The 16,211-nt window shown below is 53.0% G+C and overlaps 9 protein-coding genes across 9 annotated transcripts; 5 read left to right on the forward strand and 4 right to left on the reverse strand.

Moving 5' to 3' along the window:
• Nucleotides 1–404: 404 nt before the first annotated feature.
• Nucleotides 405–1,084, reverse strand: QBC33DRAFT_579293 (glutathione S-transferase; the record flags this gene model as incomplete). Its single annotated transcript, XM_060431126.1, has 2 exons — nucleotides 405–978; nucleotides 1,032–1,084. 2 exons carry the CDS (start codon nucleotides 1,082–1,084, stop codon nucleotides 405–407), a joined length of 627 nt encoding a protein of 208 aa, XP_060282225.1.
• A 95-nt stretch (nucleotides 1,085–1,179) lies between these two features.
• Nucleotides 1,180–4,373, reverse strand: QBC33DRAFT_543157 (uncharacterized protein). Its single transcript, XM_060428343.1, has 6 exons — nucleotides 4,117–4,373; nucleotides 3,794–4,022; nucleotides 3,049–3,727; nucleotides 2,909–3,001; nucleotides 2,677–2,840; nucleotides 1,180–2,617 (listed from the first exon to the last, which is right to left on the reverse strand). The coding sequence occupies exons 1-6, from the start codon at nucleotides 4,139–4,141 to the stop codon at nucleotides 1,564–1,566; spliced, it is 2,244 nt and encodes a 747-aa protein (XP_060282226.1). The 5' UTR covers nucleotides 4,142–4,373; the 3' UTR covers nucleotides 1,180–1,563.
• A 181-nt stretch (nucleotides 4,374–4,554) lies between these two features.
• Nucleotides 4,555–5,931, forward strand: QBC33DRAFT_543159 (putative oxidoreductase). The gene has a single exon (XM_060428344.1). The coding sequence runs from the start codon at nucleotides 4,784–4,786 to the stop codon at nucleotides 5,681–5,683; it is 900 nt and encodes a 299-aa protein (XP_060282227.1). The 5' UTR covers nucleotides 4,555–4,783; the 3' UTR covers nucleotides 5,684–5,931.
• Nucleotides 5,932–6,488: 557 nt separating this feature from the next.
• Nucleotides 6,489–7,751, forward strand: QBC33DRAFT_543160 (Aldo/keto reductase). Its single transcript, XM_060428345.1, has one exon. The coding sequence runs from the start codon at nucleotides 6,652–6,654 to the stop codon at nucleotides 7,675–7,677; it is 1,026 nt and encodes a 341-aa protein (XP_060282228.1). The 5' UTR covers nucleotides 6,489–6,651; the 3' UTR covers nucleotides 7,678–7,751.
• Nucleotides 7,752–8,219: 468 nt separating this feature from the next.
• Nucleotides 8,220–9,513, forward strand: QBC33DRAFT_123511 (GPR1/FUN34/yaaH family-domain-containing protein). Its single transcript, XM_060422004.1, has 2 exons — nucleotides 8,220–8,598; nucleotides 8,719–9,513. Exons 1-2 carry the CDS (start codon nucleotides 8,333–8,335, stop codon nucleotides 9,269–9,271), a joined length of 819 nt encoding a protein of 272 aa, XP_060282229.1. The 5' UTR covers nucleotides 8,220–8,332; the 3' UTR covers nucleotides 9,272–9,513.
• Nucleotides 9,514–10,032: 519 nt separating this feature from the next.
• On the forward strand, nucleotides 10,033–11,099 carry QBC33DRAFT_571229 (HPP family-domain-containing protein; the record flags this gene model as incomplete). The annotated part of the gene is made up of 2 exons (XM_060430595.1): nucleotides 10,033–10,692; nucleotides 10,766–11,099. The coding sequence occupies exons 1-2, from the start codon at nucleotides 10,139–10,141 to the stop codon at nucleotides 11,097–11,099; spliced, it is 888 nt and encodes a 295-aa protein (XP_060282230.1). The 5' UTR covers nucleotides 10,033–10,138.
• A 348-nt stretch (nucleotides 11,100–11,447) lies between these two features.
• On the forward strand, nucleotides 11,448–12,621 carry QBC33DRAFT_123528 (Rho GTPase activation protein). The gene is made up of 3 exons (XM_060422005.1): nucleotides 11,448–11,622; nucleotides 11,673–11,825; nucleotides 11,876–12,621. Exons 2-3 carry the CDS (start codon nucleotides 11,720–11,722, stop codon nucleotides 12,409–12,411), a joined length of 642 nt encoding a protein of 213 aa, XP_060282231.1. The 5' UTR covers nucleotides 11,448–11,622; nucleotides 11,673–11,719; the 3' UTR covers nucleotides 12,412–12,621.
• A 216-nt stretch (nucleotides 12,622–12,837) lies between these two features.
• On the reverse strand, nucleotides 12,838–14,264 carry QBC33DRAFT_543170 (uncharacterized protein). The gene is made up of 3 exons (XM_060428346.1): nucleotides 13,891–14,264; nucleotides 13,724–13,813; nucleotides 12,838–13,669 (listed from the first exon to the last, which is right to left on the reverse strand). Exons 1-3 carry the CDS (start codon nucleotides 14,144–14,146, stop codon nucleotides 13,269–13,271), a joined length of 747 nt encoding a protein of 248 aa, XP_060282232.1. The 5' UTR covers nucleotides 14,147–14,264; the 3' UTR covers nucleotides 12,838–13,268.
• A 257-nt stretch (nucleotides 14,265–14,521) lies between these two features.
• QBC33DRAFT_620912 (uncharacterized protein) lies at nucleotides 14,522–15,763 on the reverse strand (the record flags this gene model as incomplete). The annotated part of the gene is made up of 2 exons (XM_060432780.1): nucleotides 14,522–15,348; nucleotides 15,387–15,763. 2 exons carry the CDS (start codon nucleotides 15,761–15,763, stop codon nucleotides 14,721–14,723), a joined length of 1,005 nt encoding a protein of 334 aa, XP_060282233.1. The 3' UTR covers nucleotides 14,522–14,720.
• Nucleotides 15,764–16,211: the final 448 nt, after the last annotated feature.

Below are 16,211 nucleotides of genomic sequence, written 5' to 3' on the forward strand. Positions count from 1 at the left end.
GACCCGTATATACCTCCCACTCTTTCGACCTCTGTGTGAACCTTGGCCAGTATCTGCTAGGTCGTCTAAAGGTTATTAGAAATGTTATTGAGAAGCAGACAGACGATTGGCCCATGGGATGTCAGGATGCAGAGTAGCATAAGTTAGCCCTCATAACAGAACAGATGAGAGCTCGGGAGGTCGCTCGATTCTTTGTCGAGAGGTATCAACTTGAAGATTAGGATCAAATTGTTAACAAGAAACCTGTCTGGTGGCGGAAGAGAGTTGTCAGATATTAGACAGCTTGCAGGTTCACTCTATCGATATGGAGAGATGTATGGAACAGAACAGTATTGACTTTAGACACACAGTATTTATCAAAATGATGCCATTGGGGGAAGATGTTAGACTTGACAGCAAATCCTTTAAGCCGTGGCAGTCAACTTCAGACCCTCTGTCTTGACCACTGTCCTCACTGCCTCAATCGACTCGACCCGCCGCATCAGATCGGCATACGACGGATACAACTCTGCCATCTGGACCCCAATCTCAATCCCCCAGGTCCAAAACACGTAAAGGTTGAAATCCACAACCGTCAACCCCTCCCCGACAGCGAACTCCCTCCCGCGCAGCCTCTCCTCGATCCTCCGGAAGCAACCATCGATAAACTCCCGCCCCTTGGTCCTGACGCCCTCGTGCGCCCCCTCATCGTCAGTAAAGCGCCCGGCTCGCCAGAGCATGCCAAAGCCCTGGCCGTGCAGCGACCCGGACAGCCACGCCAGCCACTCGGCGACTCTCGCGCGGCCCAGGTCGTCGGCGCCGAGAAGGGTCCCTGCGGCTGCTGAAGGCGGCGCGAGGGATACGATGTAGTTCAGCACGGCGGGCAGCTCGGTGATGATCTCGCCGTCGACGTCCAGGGCCGGGACGAACCCTGACGGGTGGATCGACAGGTATGCGGCGCGAGTGATGCTGCCGTCGGCGGATTCGACGCCGTCTGGGCTGAATTTCATGAGGACGGGGGTGAATGGTATTGAGAGATGGGTTAGGAGAACGTGTGGGGCGAGGGGCAGGCGCGGTTGGCGCGGTAGAAGGTTATAGTGGGCATTGTATTGCAGATTGTAAAGCGAAGAATGTATGTGTGTGTGTGTGTGCCTGTCTATCTGTCTGTCTGTCTCTCGAGTTGAGTGTTGATTACTCTGTACCCAGGTAGTGAATGGAGGAAGAGCGAAGCATTAAATAACATGGCATGTCTTCCCGATTGAGAGCCGATACTACTTGCTTACGAGACGGGTAAGAAACTATTCAGCTTTGGGATGATAAATTTGCCATCCCACACGAGCCAAAATGATGGCTGAGAAAAAGGGGGCTTATTGGCTCGCTGCATCGGCTAAATTGGGAGGTGACTCAAGCGGAAGTTCCGCAAGGACAACTTGTAAGCTTGTTGTGATACCAATGGCCAGCCCGTCATCGACCGAATAAGTGCGGTAAATAATTCCTTTAACCTGCTGCTACCTTAGAAGGACCCCCATGTCATACCCCATGTCATACAGCTACAGACAGCTATGGGCATCTGTGCCTGTCGTGCTACCCATCTTCACACACCAGCCCTCCCTGCAACTGGGCATCCTCAAATCGTCGCACCCACACATCCGACGTACACTTGCAAAACGCGACACCGTCAAGCACTATTGAGCCGCCACCGTTGATCCACTTTTCAACATCCGTCTCTGCTGACCGCCCGGCGGGTTCCAGGCCAGTTGTAGAATCAAGTCCCGGCACACAACTACAACCTTCCGTATTCGTAGTCCAGGCCCAGACAACAGCAGCACTGGTCGACAGAGCCATCGATGCAACGGGTTCCAGACATCCCTCTCGAGTCTCACTCTGTCCCGTAGCCATTTCGTAGGCGTTCAATACCGCAATGGCATGCGAAACAGCCTCCCTAGCCTCGTTCGACAGGGCCCATGCACGAGTTCTGGCCACTTTCTCTTCGTTCCAGCGAGGTGGTGGTGTCCATGTCTGGTTAGACATCCCCAAGTCCATGGCGAGGAGATTTATCGTGGACACGTCGGCGTGGAGGTGTATGCCAAGAAGGTGATAGAGCATGGTGGCATCGAGTACAAGCGACGTCATGCGGGCCAGGGATGACGCTTCCCACCCAGAGACGCTCTGGTCTTCATCGCCCAGGTAGGCTTTCAATGTATGGGAGACTGTAGTTTGTGCATGACAATTTTGTGTATTACACAAACCTGAAATTCTGTCCAAGGGACGTTTCCAAGCGCCGAGTTGGTGCGACAGCGACTCCTGGGAGGCGGCATCAGGTGCGGTGCCGCTGCGACGTAGCTGAGCATGCCTCCAGATGCTCGAAAACATTCCGCACAGGCCGAGCTGGATGTCTTCAACGAGCCATGAGGATGCCATGGGCGGCTGTGGATTGCCAATTGCCTCGGACATGCTGTATCGCGCACGATCTGTAGGCTCCTCCGGCAGGCGTTTATCGAATACGTTTAACCCATGAGCGTTCCACATGGCGAAGGTTGAAAGCAGCTCAACGTCGAGTTCTTCGCGTTGGAGATGAGGAGCCTGGTTGCGAAGCATTGCCATGTAGTTATCCATTATAAATAAATAGGCAACCAGTCTTTGAGGTCAGCAGTGCAAGTGAAAATTGGGTCAAGGTGTGTGGATAGAGTTACAAACCTCTTCCGTCTCTCGCGTATTGCTAGTCTGTACGGCAGGAACGTGCCTGGGAAATGGGTACGTTCTTGGTATGCCAAAGCCTCGGAGCTAAACATGCCAACTTCTCGCAGCGTTGAAACAAGAAGACTGAGGAGAAGGACTGCCCTCGTTTGGATGCGATCGATCTACCCAGTTGTCAGTTAATTAGATGTCGTCCCTTTCGGGGAGCGAAATGGAACGAGGGGAGCCAAACTCCACAGCAAAAACCAAAGATGATATTCAGGAGAATCACCCCATAGGTTTCCAGCGTCCAAGGTTTGTCGCGGTTCGAACCCCCTATCTTCGACTGCCCATTGTCAGTTAGAACTTGGCCCGCCGGGTGGTGTCACTGACCATCTCTTCGAAAATCCTATCGACTAAAATGTCGTGTACTGCCAGGACAGGTTTTCTCAAATTTTGGGACCCCTGAAGCCAACACCCGATCATGACCACAGTTGCCGAGATGGCGATGGGGTCACGCTCCATATCAATGGTGGGCGCATGAAGGACCGCCCAACGGTGATGGAAGTGCTCAAGATATGAACGGCAACAGGTTGTGAACCAGATTTGGACCGCGTCCGGTGCTTTGAGCTCTGCTAGTGACGATTTTGTGGGGGACGCAGAGATCCCGTCGAGTATCATTGAGATGCCGAGCTGCGCAGGTTGTGCGCCGGCGGCATCTTGAGGCAGGACCTCCATAGACATGTCCAGTAAGGGTCGTGGGTTGTTGGGGGGAGCATCTTGAGCGGTGCTTTCCGGAGCCAGAACTGAACGGCGGAATTGGCTAGGAGGCCGGGAGGAGACGCCTGTGTCCTTGTCCCCCCTTACAGCTGCGCCGGTGGCGAATAATAGCGGGCGAGCTGCTGTAGCCAATTCAAAAGTGCAGCTGATGGATCGTTTTGCACACAACGAGCACTGAACGCCGCCATCGCATTTCGTCTTATTGAGGCGACACGCATCGCAGGCGCGTCTCTTTAGATTCTCCGAGGATCCCACGGATTCGTGGTAAGTAAGGTGACGTCGGAGAAGGTCACTGCACAAAATGGGTCAGGTCGTGTTCTTGCCAGGGTTTGGGTTCAACTTAGGGGTTGCGGCTCACTTTCGAGTAAAGGCGCGTTGGCAGACGTGGCAGACATGCGACCTCTCTCCATGGGTGGCTTGGTGCCGCCGCAGATGCTCTTTTCGGATAAATCCCCTGCCACAATGGCATGTATGCCGGGCAGTGGAGTTCCGATTTACGTCGGCATGGATCCTAGCGTCGGCAGCATCAGTCCCGGTGCCGGTGCCGGTGCGGGTGTCTGTGCCTGTGCTGGGTGCGCCTGTATTGGCTGCGAGTGCCACTCATGGGTTAGCCACAAAATTATGCTGGCGTGGCCGATGGCGTTGATGCGAGATCTCGAATCTCGCACGCCTTCTACCTACTCGGGTTGCTCGGATTCGTCTCCATCGGACAAGCATCCCAGGGCCAGGCCTGGCTGATGACGTGACCCGGCGAGGTTTGCAATCAGGACCAACGGTGCGACAGGGCTTAATTACAACTCGGCGGACTGAGTGGGATGAGAAGCGGGATAAGTCATGGTATTTGAAAGCTTGGACGATATTGCGACATTGAGCGGTTCGTAATCCCGCGACACGGAATACGGGTGTAGAGTTCGGCGACATGTGGGATGAGTGGGGTGGGATGCAACGTTTTTGGCGAAGGCGGTCGGCAACTGGGTGGGATAATGTGCTGACAAACATGACGGGACACGTTGTTCACGCAATGGCGCCAATTATCTCCCGCCTTGGCGCAAGCCCGGGCCCTCGGTATCCCACTCCGGCGACCCACTCGGCATGACTTTGTCTCCATGCGAATTGGATCTTGATAATCACGCCGTGTTATTGTTTGTCGCTGGGTATTGGAAGAACAGCTGTCATGGAAAGCTTTCGAAAGACGGAAGGAATATATAAGGGGGCATTGGTCTGGCCCAATTCCAAACTCGTCCCGTCAATAATTAGCAGCCAACTGCACCAGAACAAACTGATCATTGCAACTCAAAAAACCCGACGCTGTGATTCGCACTTTTGATCACCCAGCCATCCAAACACCATGTCTACAATCAAGAACGTTGCCCTTGTTGGTGCGGCCGGCAACCTCGGTTCTGTCGTTTTCAACAAGCTTGTTGCCTCGGGAAAGTTCCACGTGAAAGTCCTCCGTCGACTGGGCTCCACCTCCGCCTTCCCACAAGGCACTGATGTCGTCGACGTCGACTTCTCCTCTCTTGAGTCGTTGAAGGCCGCCTTGCAAGGCCAAGATGCCGTCATCTCCACCCTCGCAAGCATGGCAATCGATACCCAGCGCCTCTTGGTCGACGCTGCCATTGCCGCTGGCGTGAGTCGCTTCATCCCGTCCGAGTTTGGGTCCAACCTCAACAACCCAAAGACACGGCAGCTCCCCGTTTTTGGCCCCAAGGTCAAGCTACAAGACTACCTGATCGAGAAGTCCAAGGGCGGAGACTTGACTTACACCGTCGTGTACAACTCGGCCTTCCTGGACTGGGGCCTCGAGCAAGGCTTCATCCTCAAGACCTCCGATTACAAGCCCACCATCGTCGACGGCGGTGACCTCTTGTTCAGCACCACCACCATCTCGAGCATCGCCGACGCTGTCGTCGGCATCTTGAGCCATCCAGACGAGACAAAGAACCGGGCTGTCTTCATCAGCGACGCCGTGGTTACTCAGAATCAGCTCCTCGCCCTCGCCAAGACGCTGGCTCCGAATAAGCCTTGGGCGCCAACCTACGTAAAACTGGACGACTTGACTGCAGCGGCGGATGCCAGGCTGGCCAAGGGTCTTCTCGGCCCGGAGACATTTGTGCCGTACCTCTACCGTTCCATATTCGATCCAGGATACGGCGGCAACTTCCAAAAGACGGATAATGAGCTGCTTGGTGTGAAGGGGAAGACCGAGAAGGACATCATTGAGATTCTTAGGCCGCTTCTGACATAGAGGGATGGTCTCTGGATCTAGATCTGTTTGTCGTTGTCAGTTTGTTGCCGATAAGTGTTAATTAGATAGTCGCTGAGATAATCTATGTCTTTTTTTCTCCGATTCTCATTTCATCTTATACTTGACAGAGAGCATGCAACTGATGCCGTGGGGTGACTGAGAAGATGGGGTCCTGTTTCTGGAAGGTTGAGCAGGGAAGCCCATCTTTGCCTGTCTTGCCCATATCGACGTTGCGAGAACTAGTTAAGCTACTACCATGACATCTTCTTGGCTAATCCCGTTCTGGCATTTCCTTCTCTCCGCTGTCCTCGCCACTCTGGTACAATCACCAGCGGGATTCCATGCATCTGGAACCACGCTCGTGCCACCTAGATGACTTCAAGGACCGCGATTTGGGGAAAGGTCTCGTTTGTTGGTTGCATCCACGAGATTCTTGATAGGGCCACTAATTGGTAAGATCTGCCACGTTTATACCCAACTTGGCTGGCTGATCAGCCCATTCCTGTCCAGCTTGGGGGTAGATGCGGAGCTTTTCTGAGTGTGGGGCTAAGACATGTCCGTTGAAGGAGACCATTATTTCCGTTCTCAACTGAGTCGAAGCTCCCTTGCATGACGCAGCGCAGTGACTAGGGGGCCCTACGCAAACTAGTTGAGGCCCTAAGCCTGACCTAGCTTGGTAGGTAGTCAATTCTAGGTTACGTGCCGGGCGTGGGTCGCGTTAAGAGTTCCACCCGGTTCGCAGTTAATTATCTGATAATGGAGTTTAGAGCACTACTATCTCCGTCTATCAATTCAAATACCTAATGTCCTCGGAGATACTGTCCGTAGATCCATCTTCATTAATAAATAACTAAAAGTGATATATCTTGGGGAGCGTGTGTTGAGGCAACCCTTCCAACAAACTCTGGTGACCAATCACATAAAGTACTTTCATCCTTCTACCCGATAGCTACATTGAGCGCTACATCATGGCTGCCGCACCGACGAGCGCGTTCCCTGTAGTCTTTGGCGTTATGACCATTGGCAAGCCTGGGATTGAAGCCGTGCGCATGACAGACATATCCGACGTCAAGGAGATTCTGAGTGTCTTCCAGTCACATGGCCACGTCGAAATCGACACAGCACGCATCTACGGTAGTGGCTCATCAGAAGAATACATGGGCGCCGTCGACTGGCAAGGACGGGGTCTCGTCATGGACACCAAGCTGTATCCCAACGAGGGCAAAGACATGGGCAGTCTGAGTCACAACATCTACTCGCACCGTCCAGAGGATCTCCGCCGAGGACTCATGGACAGCCTCAAGGCCCTCAAGGCCGACAAGATCGACATGTGGTATCTCCATGGACCGGACCGCAACACGCCGCTCGAAACCACGCTACGTGAGGTTAACAGCCTCCACAGGGAAGGCTACTTCGCCCGCTTTGGCATAAGCAACTTCATGTCCTGGGAGGTCGCTGCCATGTGCGAGATCTGCGAGCGCAATGGCTGGGTCAAACCCGCTGTCTACCAGGGTATCTACAACGCGCTGCACCGCGCCATTGAGCCGGAGTTGATGCCTTGCCTGCGCCACTACGGGATCGCGCTGTACGCTTTCCAGCCGTTGGCCGGCGGCTTCCTGACCTCGCGCTACCGTCGCGGCATGGGCGAGGACGAGTATGAACCTGGCTCGCGCTTCGACCCCAAGCGCTGGCAGGGCAGGCTTCATCATGGGAGGTACATGAATGACATGTATTTCGACGCTTTGGATATCATCAGGCCCGTGATTGCGAAGCATGGGTTGAGTGAGGCGGAGTGTGCTTTCCGCTGGCTATCGCATCACAGCTTGATGAGCAAGGAGATGGGTGACAAGATCATCATTGGCGCCAGCAGCGCGAAACAGTTGGAGCAAAATCTTTTGGATCTGGAAAAGGGGCCGCTACCCGAAGATGTGGTTGAGGCTATGGAAGCTGCGTGGCTGCGTGTTAAAGGAGTAGTGCCAAGGTATTTTCACTAGGCTAATTAGTTAATCAAGTCGAGTGCCTTGAAAGGGCGGCATTGCTCTAGTGTAGTTCCCCATGTCCCATGGACAAATTGCGGAGAGACTAACAGTTTCCAACCAATATCAATACAAAATGCTTCACTTCTCCCAATTAGCAGGAAATTGACAGCACCATTATCACGCACACGTAGGTGCGCATCATTTCCGCGGGATCCGGATGCCCCGTCACACGACTAATTGTGTCGATCCTAGCATCTCCGCCACTCCCGCACGGGGCCACTCGCCCGGGCCAGGCGTGATCGGCGACAACGCCACCTCTTCCCACCATCAACTACCACGCCATTCACAACACTTGAGCCATAAAAGCTAACGATCTGCCGGTAGCTCGACGGGTAGGCGGCGTTTACCCCGCTCGACGCAAGCCAGTCGAAAGCTCGGCCCATGACAGCACCACGCGATATGAAAATTACCTTATAGGAGGGACACGATGCGGCCCGAGGGAGATGATATCATGACGACCTACTAGCTAACCCTCCCGGGCCAGGCCACCTCAAATAAAGGTGGAGGGCCCGGTTGATGTTTGCCCTCCGTCTCGAGATCCCTTATTCTCCAGCTAATTACCCCATAATATTTCTCGTGGAAGAACCCGAATATTACCAACACGTACAAGATGGCTGGGGAAAAATATCGGACCTCGAGCCCTGGGCTGGACGGCAATGTCAATGGCAATGGCAATGGCAATGCAGCTGGAACGAACGGGTTTCAGCACAACGAGGATGTAGCTAGAATCCCTGCTAGCCGCCATGATCCACGAGTCGTCACCGTCTCGCAGGTGCCTCAGCCGCAGTTCATGAAACTGGCCAACCCAGGTCCGCTGGGCTTGATTGGTTTCGCCTTGACCACATTCGTGCTAGGACTGTATCAGTGCGGCGTCGGGTGAGTACCTTTACCTGCGTGTGCAGCTCTTGACTTTCCATTCGGGGGATGGAGATGGTGGTAGTGGGATGATATAATTATAGGTTCAGGGGCTGACTGCAAGCCGTGGGTAATGCGCAGACTTCCCGACGAGAACCCCGAAGGCACTGTCGGCCCATTCCAGGCTGTCTTTGGCCTCGCCCTCTTCATGGGCGGCCTCGCGCAGTTTGTAGCCGGCATCATGGAGTTCCGCGTGGGCAACACCTTCGGTACGACGGTGCACTGCTCCTACGGCGCCTTCTGGTTTAGCTTCGCCATGTTCCTGATCCCAGGCCTGGGCATCGAGGACGCCTACAAGGGCGATGTGCACGCCTACACGTTCGCCATCGGCATCTACCTCATCCTGTGGGCATTCCTAACCTTAATCTTCCTCATGGCGGCTTTGCGCACCAACTGGAGCATCATATCGGTCTTCTTCTTCCTCACCCTGGCCTTCCTTTTCTTGTCGATCGCTCAGTTCATCGAGACGTCCCATCCCAAGATCAGCATCAACGTCAACAAGACCGGGGGGGCATTTGCGGTCATCTGCGCTTTCTGTGCCTTCTATGCAGGCAGCTCGGGGTTGATGCTTGAGGAGACGACGTTTATACGGCTGCCGTTGGGTGCTATCCCAAGAGGCGATCGCAATGTATAAGACACTGTACTGGTGCTGTTGCTGGTGCTGGTGCACGACTTTTAAGGTCCTGAGGCAGTGGCAAGGTGATGGCGAATTTTACCATCAAAATTGACAGGTAATGCGGCTGTGGGATAGGATGAGTCTAGTCTCTGTTTTGTGGAACACGATCCTTAACTTTGTAACTTTTGTTAACTCGGCCTTGCACCTAAGCAGGAGTAACGGTAATTAGCTGTAACTGAATAGCTTACTCTTTGAACAGCCATGCAACTTTACAAGTGTTCCAGGCCCCAGTGTGTCTGTGTCCTTCGAAGTCTGAAGGATGCCCTTTAATTACGAGCCATTGTGCAGTTGCTCGAGAGTATTTAAAGGGGTCTAAAGTACTATATTTTGCATACGAGGTGAAATAACAAAAACACAAGCAAGGGAGCCAGAGGAGCCGGCTGATCAGGCGGCTGAAATAAGGTGAGCGTCGTTGAGCTGTTTATACCTATGCCTCGGACGACTCAGCCTGCAGATAAAGACATTAGGGTTTCAGCAATGAGGGAGTGACATAAATAACTGTTGGTCCACAGGGAAGTGGTCAACCTACCCCCGGGTGATGGACATCATATTACCGGAACAAAATCGGATCAACCGGGACTTGGAGTTAGAGCGCTGCATTGTGGATTTGCAACCTTGGTATGTCATTGATCGCTATCAACCTTTCTTGCCGTAATACAAACGTCGTACACCTAGTGTAGAACCGATTTATCCGCATGGGATATATTTATGATATAGTTCAGGCACAAAAATATGTCGGCCTTTGTATTGAATGAAGGTCCAGTCTGCCTGCAATTCATCCAGAGCTGGGCTTCAATTTCATAACTTGCTTTCCACCACACCCCCATGGAGAAACAAACCAAACGGTCTAGGCTTCAGAGCCGCATGGAGCGTTTCAAGTTCCGCGAAGACTACCGCGCCCGCCTTCCAGGGAATATTTCTCGCTTCACCGGCTACAAACTCCCGGGAACTGAACTGCCGTATGACCCCCTACCCTTTCCCCCATTCTCGTTGCTGCGACACATCCCGATGGACCTCGAGGTCTGCATCTTCACCTGGATTGGTTCGTTCGGCGGCATTCTTCTCATCGAGGCCATCACGACCAACGGCGCTATCAATTCAGTGTACAAGTCACCCATTACCGTCACATCATTTGGTGCATCAGCCGTGCTGCTCTTCTGCGCCATCGAATCTCCTCTCGCGCAACCCCGTAATTTTGTCCTTGGGCATTTTGTTTCCGCGCTCGTCGGAACCTGCATAACCCGCCTCTTCGTCCTGAATCCACATTACCGCCTGTCTCTAGACGAAGGGGGATTCCACGCAAACACTTTCGTCAACGGCGGGATTTCCATGGCAACATCAGCTCTAGCCCAGTTCTTGATAAAGTCTGTGCACCCACCGTAAGCGTAACCGGTTCCTCCCTCATGCAACTATCGGGCCAAGCAGGGGGCATTGACACATTTCGCATGACAGAGCCGGAGCAACAGGCCTCAACGCCGCGGTGCAGAGTAACATCGTCAAACTGTCTTGGCGCTACTTGCCCGTCGTCCTCGCGTCCTCCCTCATCATGCTTGGCTGGGCCATTCTAATTAATAACCTTGGGCGTCGACGCTACCCTGTCTACTGGTGGAAGGCTGGTAAAACCTTTGTCTCGGCTTCTAAGGTAGAGCAACGTGAGGAGCGCGAACGGGAATTGAGAGAGATAGAGTCGGGTCTGAGGGACGCAGAAGGGGACGTCTTTGACCCTAACAGAGACTCGGAAGGAAACGGTACGAATGGTGACCAGGCAACGACCAATGGCGCGTAAAGCTCTCTGTGCGGAAACAACAACAACTGGAGGGGACGGGTACTCCTCTTGACCCATCTGATCTGAAAAGGAAATGCCAGTCTCTTATGTTATTGTGCCAGGACAAGGATTTCTGGTCTCTTACCTTTCTAGCTCCTAATTGATATAGGTAGTCGTAGGTGTTCAAGGGACTGCGTGTCTTGAAGTGTTCCACCATTGTGTCTGTCACTGAGCGTCCATCCGCATTACACGCAATTGATCTTAACAATTATTTGTGGGGATGTGCTATCCCCTTAGCATGCAGATTGCAATTGGGTGCCCGGAACAAACGGACGAGACGGATGTCCTTCAGCCGTTTTCCGCATGACATCACTTCTATTATTCCCCATGCATACGATCATGATGACATCTCGCTATGAGTGCACAAAGAAATATTCCGAGCCATCATCCATAGTATTAGCTGAATTCTATGAAAAACCGATACACAAAGCGATGCCTTTCAAATCATTTGCATTGCTCAAGAGGAGATCAAGCAGCAGCGGAGGTAAGATGGGTTCTGTAAGCCTCGATAAGTCGAAGTCGCTGACATTGCAGCTTGAGGCGACGAGCACCGAGTCTTCGGTATTCGTCTAGCAACGGTCATGAAGTACGCCGGCATGACGGCAGTGCTTCACCGCGATAATATGGAGGTGCCTCTGCAGGTACCCATCATTGTTGCAACATGTGGCACATACCTAAGAGAAAAGGGTGGGAAGTGAGGCTACTTCAGTGAAGAAAACCACTGATTTCTTGAGCAGGTAGCCATGCTGAGGGTATTTTTCGAGTCAGCGGCTCGTCTGTAAGGATTCGCGAGCTCCAGGACAAGTTCGATTTGCCAAACAACTATGGCCAAGACTTGGACTGGACACCATACACGGTTTATGATGCTGCCGATGTATTACGCCGATATCTTGGGCAACTACCCGAGCCCGTGGTACCACTCTCATTTTACGAGGCCTTTCTGGAACCAATCTGGCGGTATCAGCAGGAAGCGTCCGATGGGACTGCCTTCCGCGATAAGGAGACGGTCGCAGCATACCGAAAGCTGGTCAGCGATCTGCCCCCGGAGAACCATCATTTGCTCATCTATCTACTGGATCTCCTAGCCTTCTTCTCCTCAAACTCTGGCGACACTCGGTTGAGATCAGGAAGTCTTGCAACAATCTTTCAGCCCGAGCTGCTCTCGCCGGCTCTAGAGCATATGAGCCTTGCCGATCATAAGCTCTGCCAGGCGGTGTTGGAGTACTTGATTGAGATGGGCGACACCTTTGCCTTGAACGAGACCACAGAATGATTATGTTGCATTTCTGAGGCTTCAATATCATTACAATTTTAGGGGGTGGGAGTGGACTTTAGTTTATTATTCAACCATACCAGGCTGGCTCGATAATGAACATAGTAATTAATCATGTAGGGACAATTACGCGACTAGATTACGACAGGTATGGTATATTCTATACAGCTCGTCGGCCAGGCCAGACCGTCCGTACCCCGTCCTCTCTTCCCCACGCAGCGGAGGTAATTATGTTATTGGATGAGGCAGGGTATCAACCCATGGCACCACTTCGAGGACGTGGATAAAAACATGACACCCTGGAAGCTGGGCCGGTTGGGGAGCTGCGTTTAATCTGGAATTCGAGTCTATCCGGTTGATGATTGGTTGGATGAATCGGCACGGCTCTTCCGTAATGACTCTGTTCCGTCTCGCCCGTCATGGTGCTGTTTGCATTTAATATGCTTCGTTTGGAGATGGGAGCTAAGAAGTGCTTCAAATATGGCCGTCAGAAATCTAGAATCACCTCTCAAACCCTAAGTTCATTCCAAGAATGGCAAAGCCTCCAAGTAATTAGCGGATACCGAAATGTCCGAAGCCATGAAAAGTCGAAGCACTCCAAACAGGACGAGACACCTTCATGAAATCCGCAAAGAGGATCCCAACTACGACATGCCCGAACACTACTTCCATCTCAGCGAAGTGACAGCTCCGCCCCCAGTGGAGAGCCCTGGCGAAGACACCATCCGTCACCATGAGACGCTTGAAGAGAAAATGAAGGAGGAACAAGCGACCGTTTTTCATATATGTCAAGGATGCCCATCGGAACACAAGACATGGGGGGAAAAAAAAGAAGGGGTGCAGCCTCTTGACCAATGTTAAGATTCAGTCCATTTAGACTTGGGAAGCTTCTTCTTGTGTTTTAGGTCGTCAACATCCTGAGGGCCAAAAACACTAACTCGGGAGGCTGTGATATCCTTATTGGCCAGAATTCCCTCATAAACGCGAGCAAAGTCCGATGCCTTGATGCAGTCGGCATTGCCTTTTTCCTCGCTCACCGAGTCATAGTCGACGCGATAGCAGAGGTAGACCTCGTTAAACCGGATGTTTGTCTTTGCGTTTTCGAGGCAAGCCACGCTTGCCAAGGAGTACAAGGCTCCCTGCGAGACGGCGGTCACCCCAGCAATACCAAAGTCACCTGCTCCGCCTGTGATCAGAGTCCAGGTGGCATTGGGGTTGCCTTGTTCGATGAGATAGGGAACCGTTGCACGGTAGGCGACTGCCAAATCGATGTTAACAATCCTGTTGTCACTATCAGACAATGAACTCTTACAGAAGTTGGCTTCCAAGTTGACATGCATGACCTCACGGAAAGCAGGTATATCAAGGTTTTGGATTGGGCTCGTCCATTTCAACACTCCAACTATTCAGCAAGTCAGTAGGCAAAAACATAAATAGCTACCCAAGGTAAGAGACAGTCAAGCGATAATAAGCACGTACCAGCGGAATAGACATGTTGGAAAGCGGGCAATTTACCACCTTTGACTTGCTCAACAACCGTCTGAACACCATCTTCGGTCGTTACGTCAGCTTCGACAGTAGTAATGCCCTCCTTTGTCCCAACATGCTGGAAAAGCCTGTCTTCAGCAGCCTTGTTTCGGACGACAGCAAGGACCTGTCGCCCGCTTCGCAAAGCGGCAATGATGACAGAGACACCAATGTTGCCTGAAGCTCCGACGACAAGGACGGTCTCCATGGTCTGCGACAGAACTAGAGCTACCGAGGACGGGAGTTCGACGATGATACAGGGTAGGTTACAAGTGAAGGACCAAGACGAGCAAGCAGTGATGGGCTCTATCTTTGTAAGGAACACAGATCCCCTCGGGCTCCGATTGCTCCGATGCAGGAGATCTCGGTGTTCCGAGTGCAGCCTCGGTCTTAGGCTGATTCTGCAACCTCCCTCCGAGGCATCTTGTGCCGCATCTCGTGATATTACCTACCAACCCTTGTTTTCACCAATCAAGCTGGAACCTCCCGACCGAGATACGTGTCAGAGACATCTATCTAATACGACCAATACCAACTCGCTTCGTAAGCAAGACGAAAAATAGCGTGCTGCAACCATGTAATGCACAAGCCGGTTCCGATTGGCGCGTCAAAGTTGAGTTATCAATCAAGCCTTTTCAAGCTAGCTACAAAGTCTGATTTGCTTACATCGAAAGTGTTTGCCAATCACAAGACTGGTGCTGCCTAGCAGCCCCGCCAGAGCTTGTCCGAGGTTTCATAATAATTAGTGACCGGACTTGCGATAATTACGCCCCTGACTTCGTTCAACAGCGGGAAGAGTGAGCTCTGCCTTCTTCTCCATCAATTCCGACTTGGCCATCTGCGTCTTCAACGGACAGCTCCACCGTGCTGGGCTTGTGATTGACGTAACCTGTGCTAGTTTGGCCATTCCAATCGCCTGCCATCTTCGTCGTGTAGAATTCATCGCGACTTGTGCCTGAGTTTTTGCTGTCTTTGACCTTGTATATCCACCAGCCTGTCACGGGTCGTAAGGTGTCTAGAATCTGGTTGTTTGAGGTGCCTTTTCCGTCGGAGGTGGATTTGTTGGAGGGTGCTGATGCCTTTTCAAGGTTTTTGCTCTGCTCTATGGTGGGCTTTAAACGAGACTCGCTGTCGGACAACTTCTCGATGCGCCGCTGGATGTCCTCCCAGTCGCTGCGCTCGCCGAGCAGTGTGACGGTCGGAATGCCGCAGCAAGAGCAGTCGAAGGCGTAGTCGAAGTACTTCTGCAAGGTGCCCATCATGATGACAGACGCGACAACCTCGTCGTGCATGGTCGTGGTCGAGAAGGCCGGCATAATCCACGCGCGCAGCTCGGGGTCCACGACGTTGGCGTCGATCAGTTTCGTCATGTTGCGGCACATCAGGCCCATATCCGGCTGATCCGGGTCGCTTAGGACCAGGGGTTCTTTCCCTCGTGCGCGACGAACACGCTGCGCAGCTCCTCGGCGTGCGCGTTGACGAAGAAGCTGAACTGCGTCAGAACTGCGAACCACACGTCCTCCGGCCGCAGCACTAGGTGGTGGTGGTAGTTGTAGGCCTCGAGGGCGGCGCGCACGAGCCCGTGGTCCTGCACGCGGAGGCGCATGTCCTGGAGCCGGGCGTCGGGGAGCGATGTCTGCGGGCCCAGGGCCGTCTGGAGGACGGCGCCGATCTCGTCCTGTTTCTTGTGGTTGAGCGTAGTCAGCACCGATTGCGATGTCGGCGGCGGCGACGACGACGACGACGATGCTGTGGCCGTCGGCGGCTGCCAACCCGCCGGCCAGGGCCCGGCGTCGTGCCGCGCTACTCGTACCGTGACGGGCATTTTTATTTGGCGACAAACTCCAATATAACTTGGCAAGAAGGTCGAAATGAGGCTTCTGACTGACTGACTGATGGCGTATTTTATGTACTGTACCGTCTGGTCACGTTTTGTGCAACACTGGTAGGCAGAAGTGCGGGGAAATCAAGATGAAACGGCTGCCTGCTACGCCCCTATGTCGCCAAGGAGAACCCGCGGTTGGATGGCGGATATAGGTCGCCATGCCTTAGCCTATATGTATCTAGCATCGACGGTTAACTCTAGCTCGAGACTGTAGGCGTCGACTAGCACCCTCTCTTTCAACATCTTCGGCTACCAAGCCAAGGTTCTTGAAGGAGTCTTGCTGATTGATTCCTGCCCTCCAAAGAGCGCCCAGGCGTCATTCGCGCTCCTGAATTAGGAGTGGCGCAGCACGTTGTCAGGGCCCGGGTAGAAGAGCCGTATTCTAAAG

This window comes from Phialemonium atrogriseum, assembly GCF_030411735.1.
Source record: "Phialemonium atrogriseum strain 8032-3 unplaced genomic scaffold QBC33scaffold_17, whole genome shotgun sequence".
Lineage (NCBI taxonomy): Eukaryota > Fungi > Ascomycota > Sordariomycetes > Cephalothecales > Cephalothecaceae > Phialemonium > Phialemonium atrogriseum.

Coding starts and splice junctions, on each gene's coding strand:
- QBC33DRAFT_543157 (XM_060428343.1), bottom strand. CDS start 4,141: ATGGAGACGAATCCGAGCAACCCGA. Junction 2,841..2,908: donor TCTTTGGTTTTTGCTGTGGA/GTTTGGCTCCCC, acceptor ACAACTGGGTAG/ATCGATCGCATCCAAACGAG. Junction 2,618..2,676: donor ATACGCGAGAGACGGAAGAG/GTTTGTAACTCT, acceptor CTGACCTCAAAG/ACTGGTTGCCTATTTATTTA.
- QBC33DRAFT_543159 (XM_060428344.1), top strand. CDS start 4,784: ATGTCTACAATCAAGAACGTTGCCCTTGTTGGTGCGGCCGGCAACCTC.
- QBC33DRAFT_543160 (XM_060428345.1), top strand. CDS start 6,652: ATGGCTGCCGCACCGACGAGCGCGTTCCCTGTAGTCTTTGGCGTTATG.
- QBC33DRAFT_123511 (XM_060422004.1), top strand. CDS start 8,333: ATGGCTGGGGAAAAATATCGGACCTCGAGCCCTGGGCTGGACGGCAAT. Junction 8,599..8,718: donor CTGTATCAGTGCGGCGTCGG/GTGAGTACCTTT, acceptor GGTAATGCGCAG/ACTTCCCGACGAGAACCCCG.
- QBC33DRAFT_123528 (XM_060422005.1), top strand. CDS start 11,720: ATGAAGTACGCCGGCATGACGGCAGTGCTTCACCGCGATAATATGGAG. Junction 11,826..11,875: donor CACATACCTAAGAGAAAAGG/GTGGGAAGTGAG, acceptor TTTCTTGAGCAG/GTAGCCATGCTGAGGGTATT.
- QBC33DRAFT_543170 (XM_060428346.1), bottom strand. CDS start 14,146: ATGGAGACCGTCCTTGTCGTCGGAGCTTCAGGCAACATTGGTGTCTCT. Junction 13,814..13,890: donor CCAACATGTCTATTCCGCTG/GTACGTGCTTAT, acceptor CTTGCTGAATAG/TTGGAGTGTTGAAATGGACG. Junction 13,670..13,723: donor CAACTTGGAAGCCAACTTCT/GTAAGAGTTCAT, acceptor TCGATTTGGCAG/TCGCCTACCGTGCAACGGTT.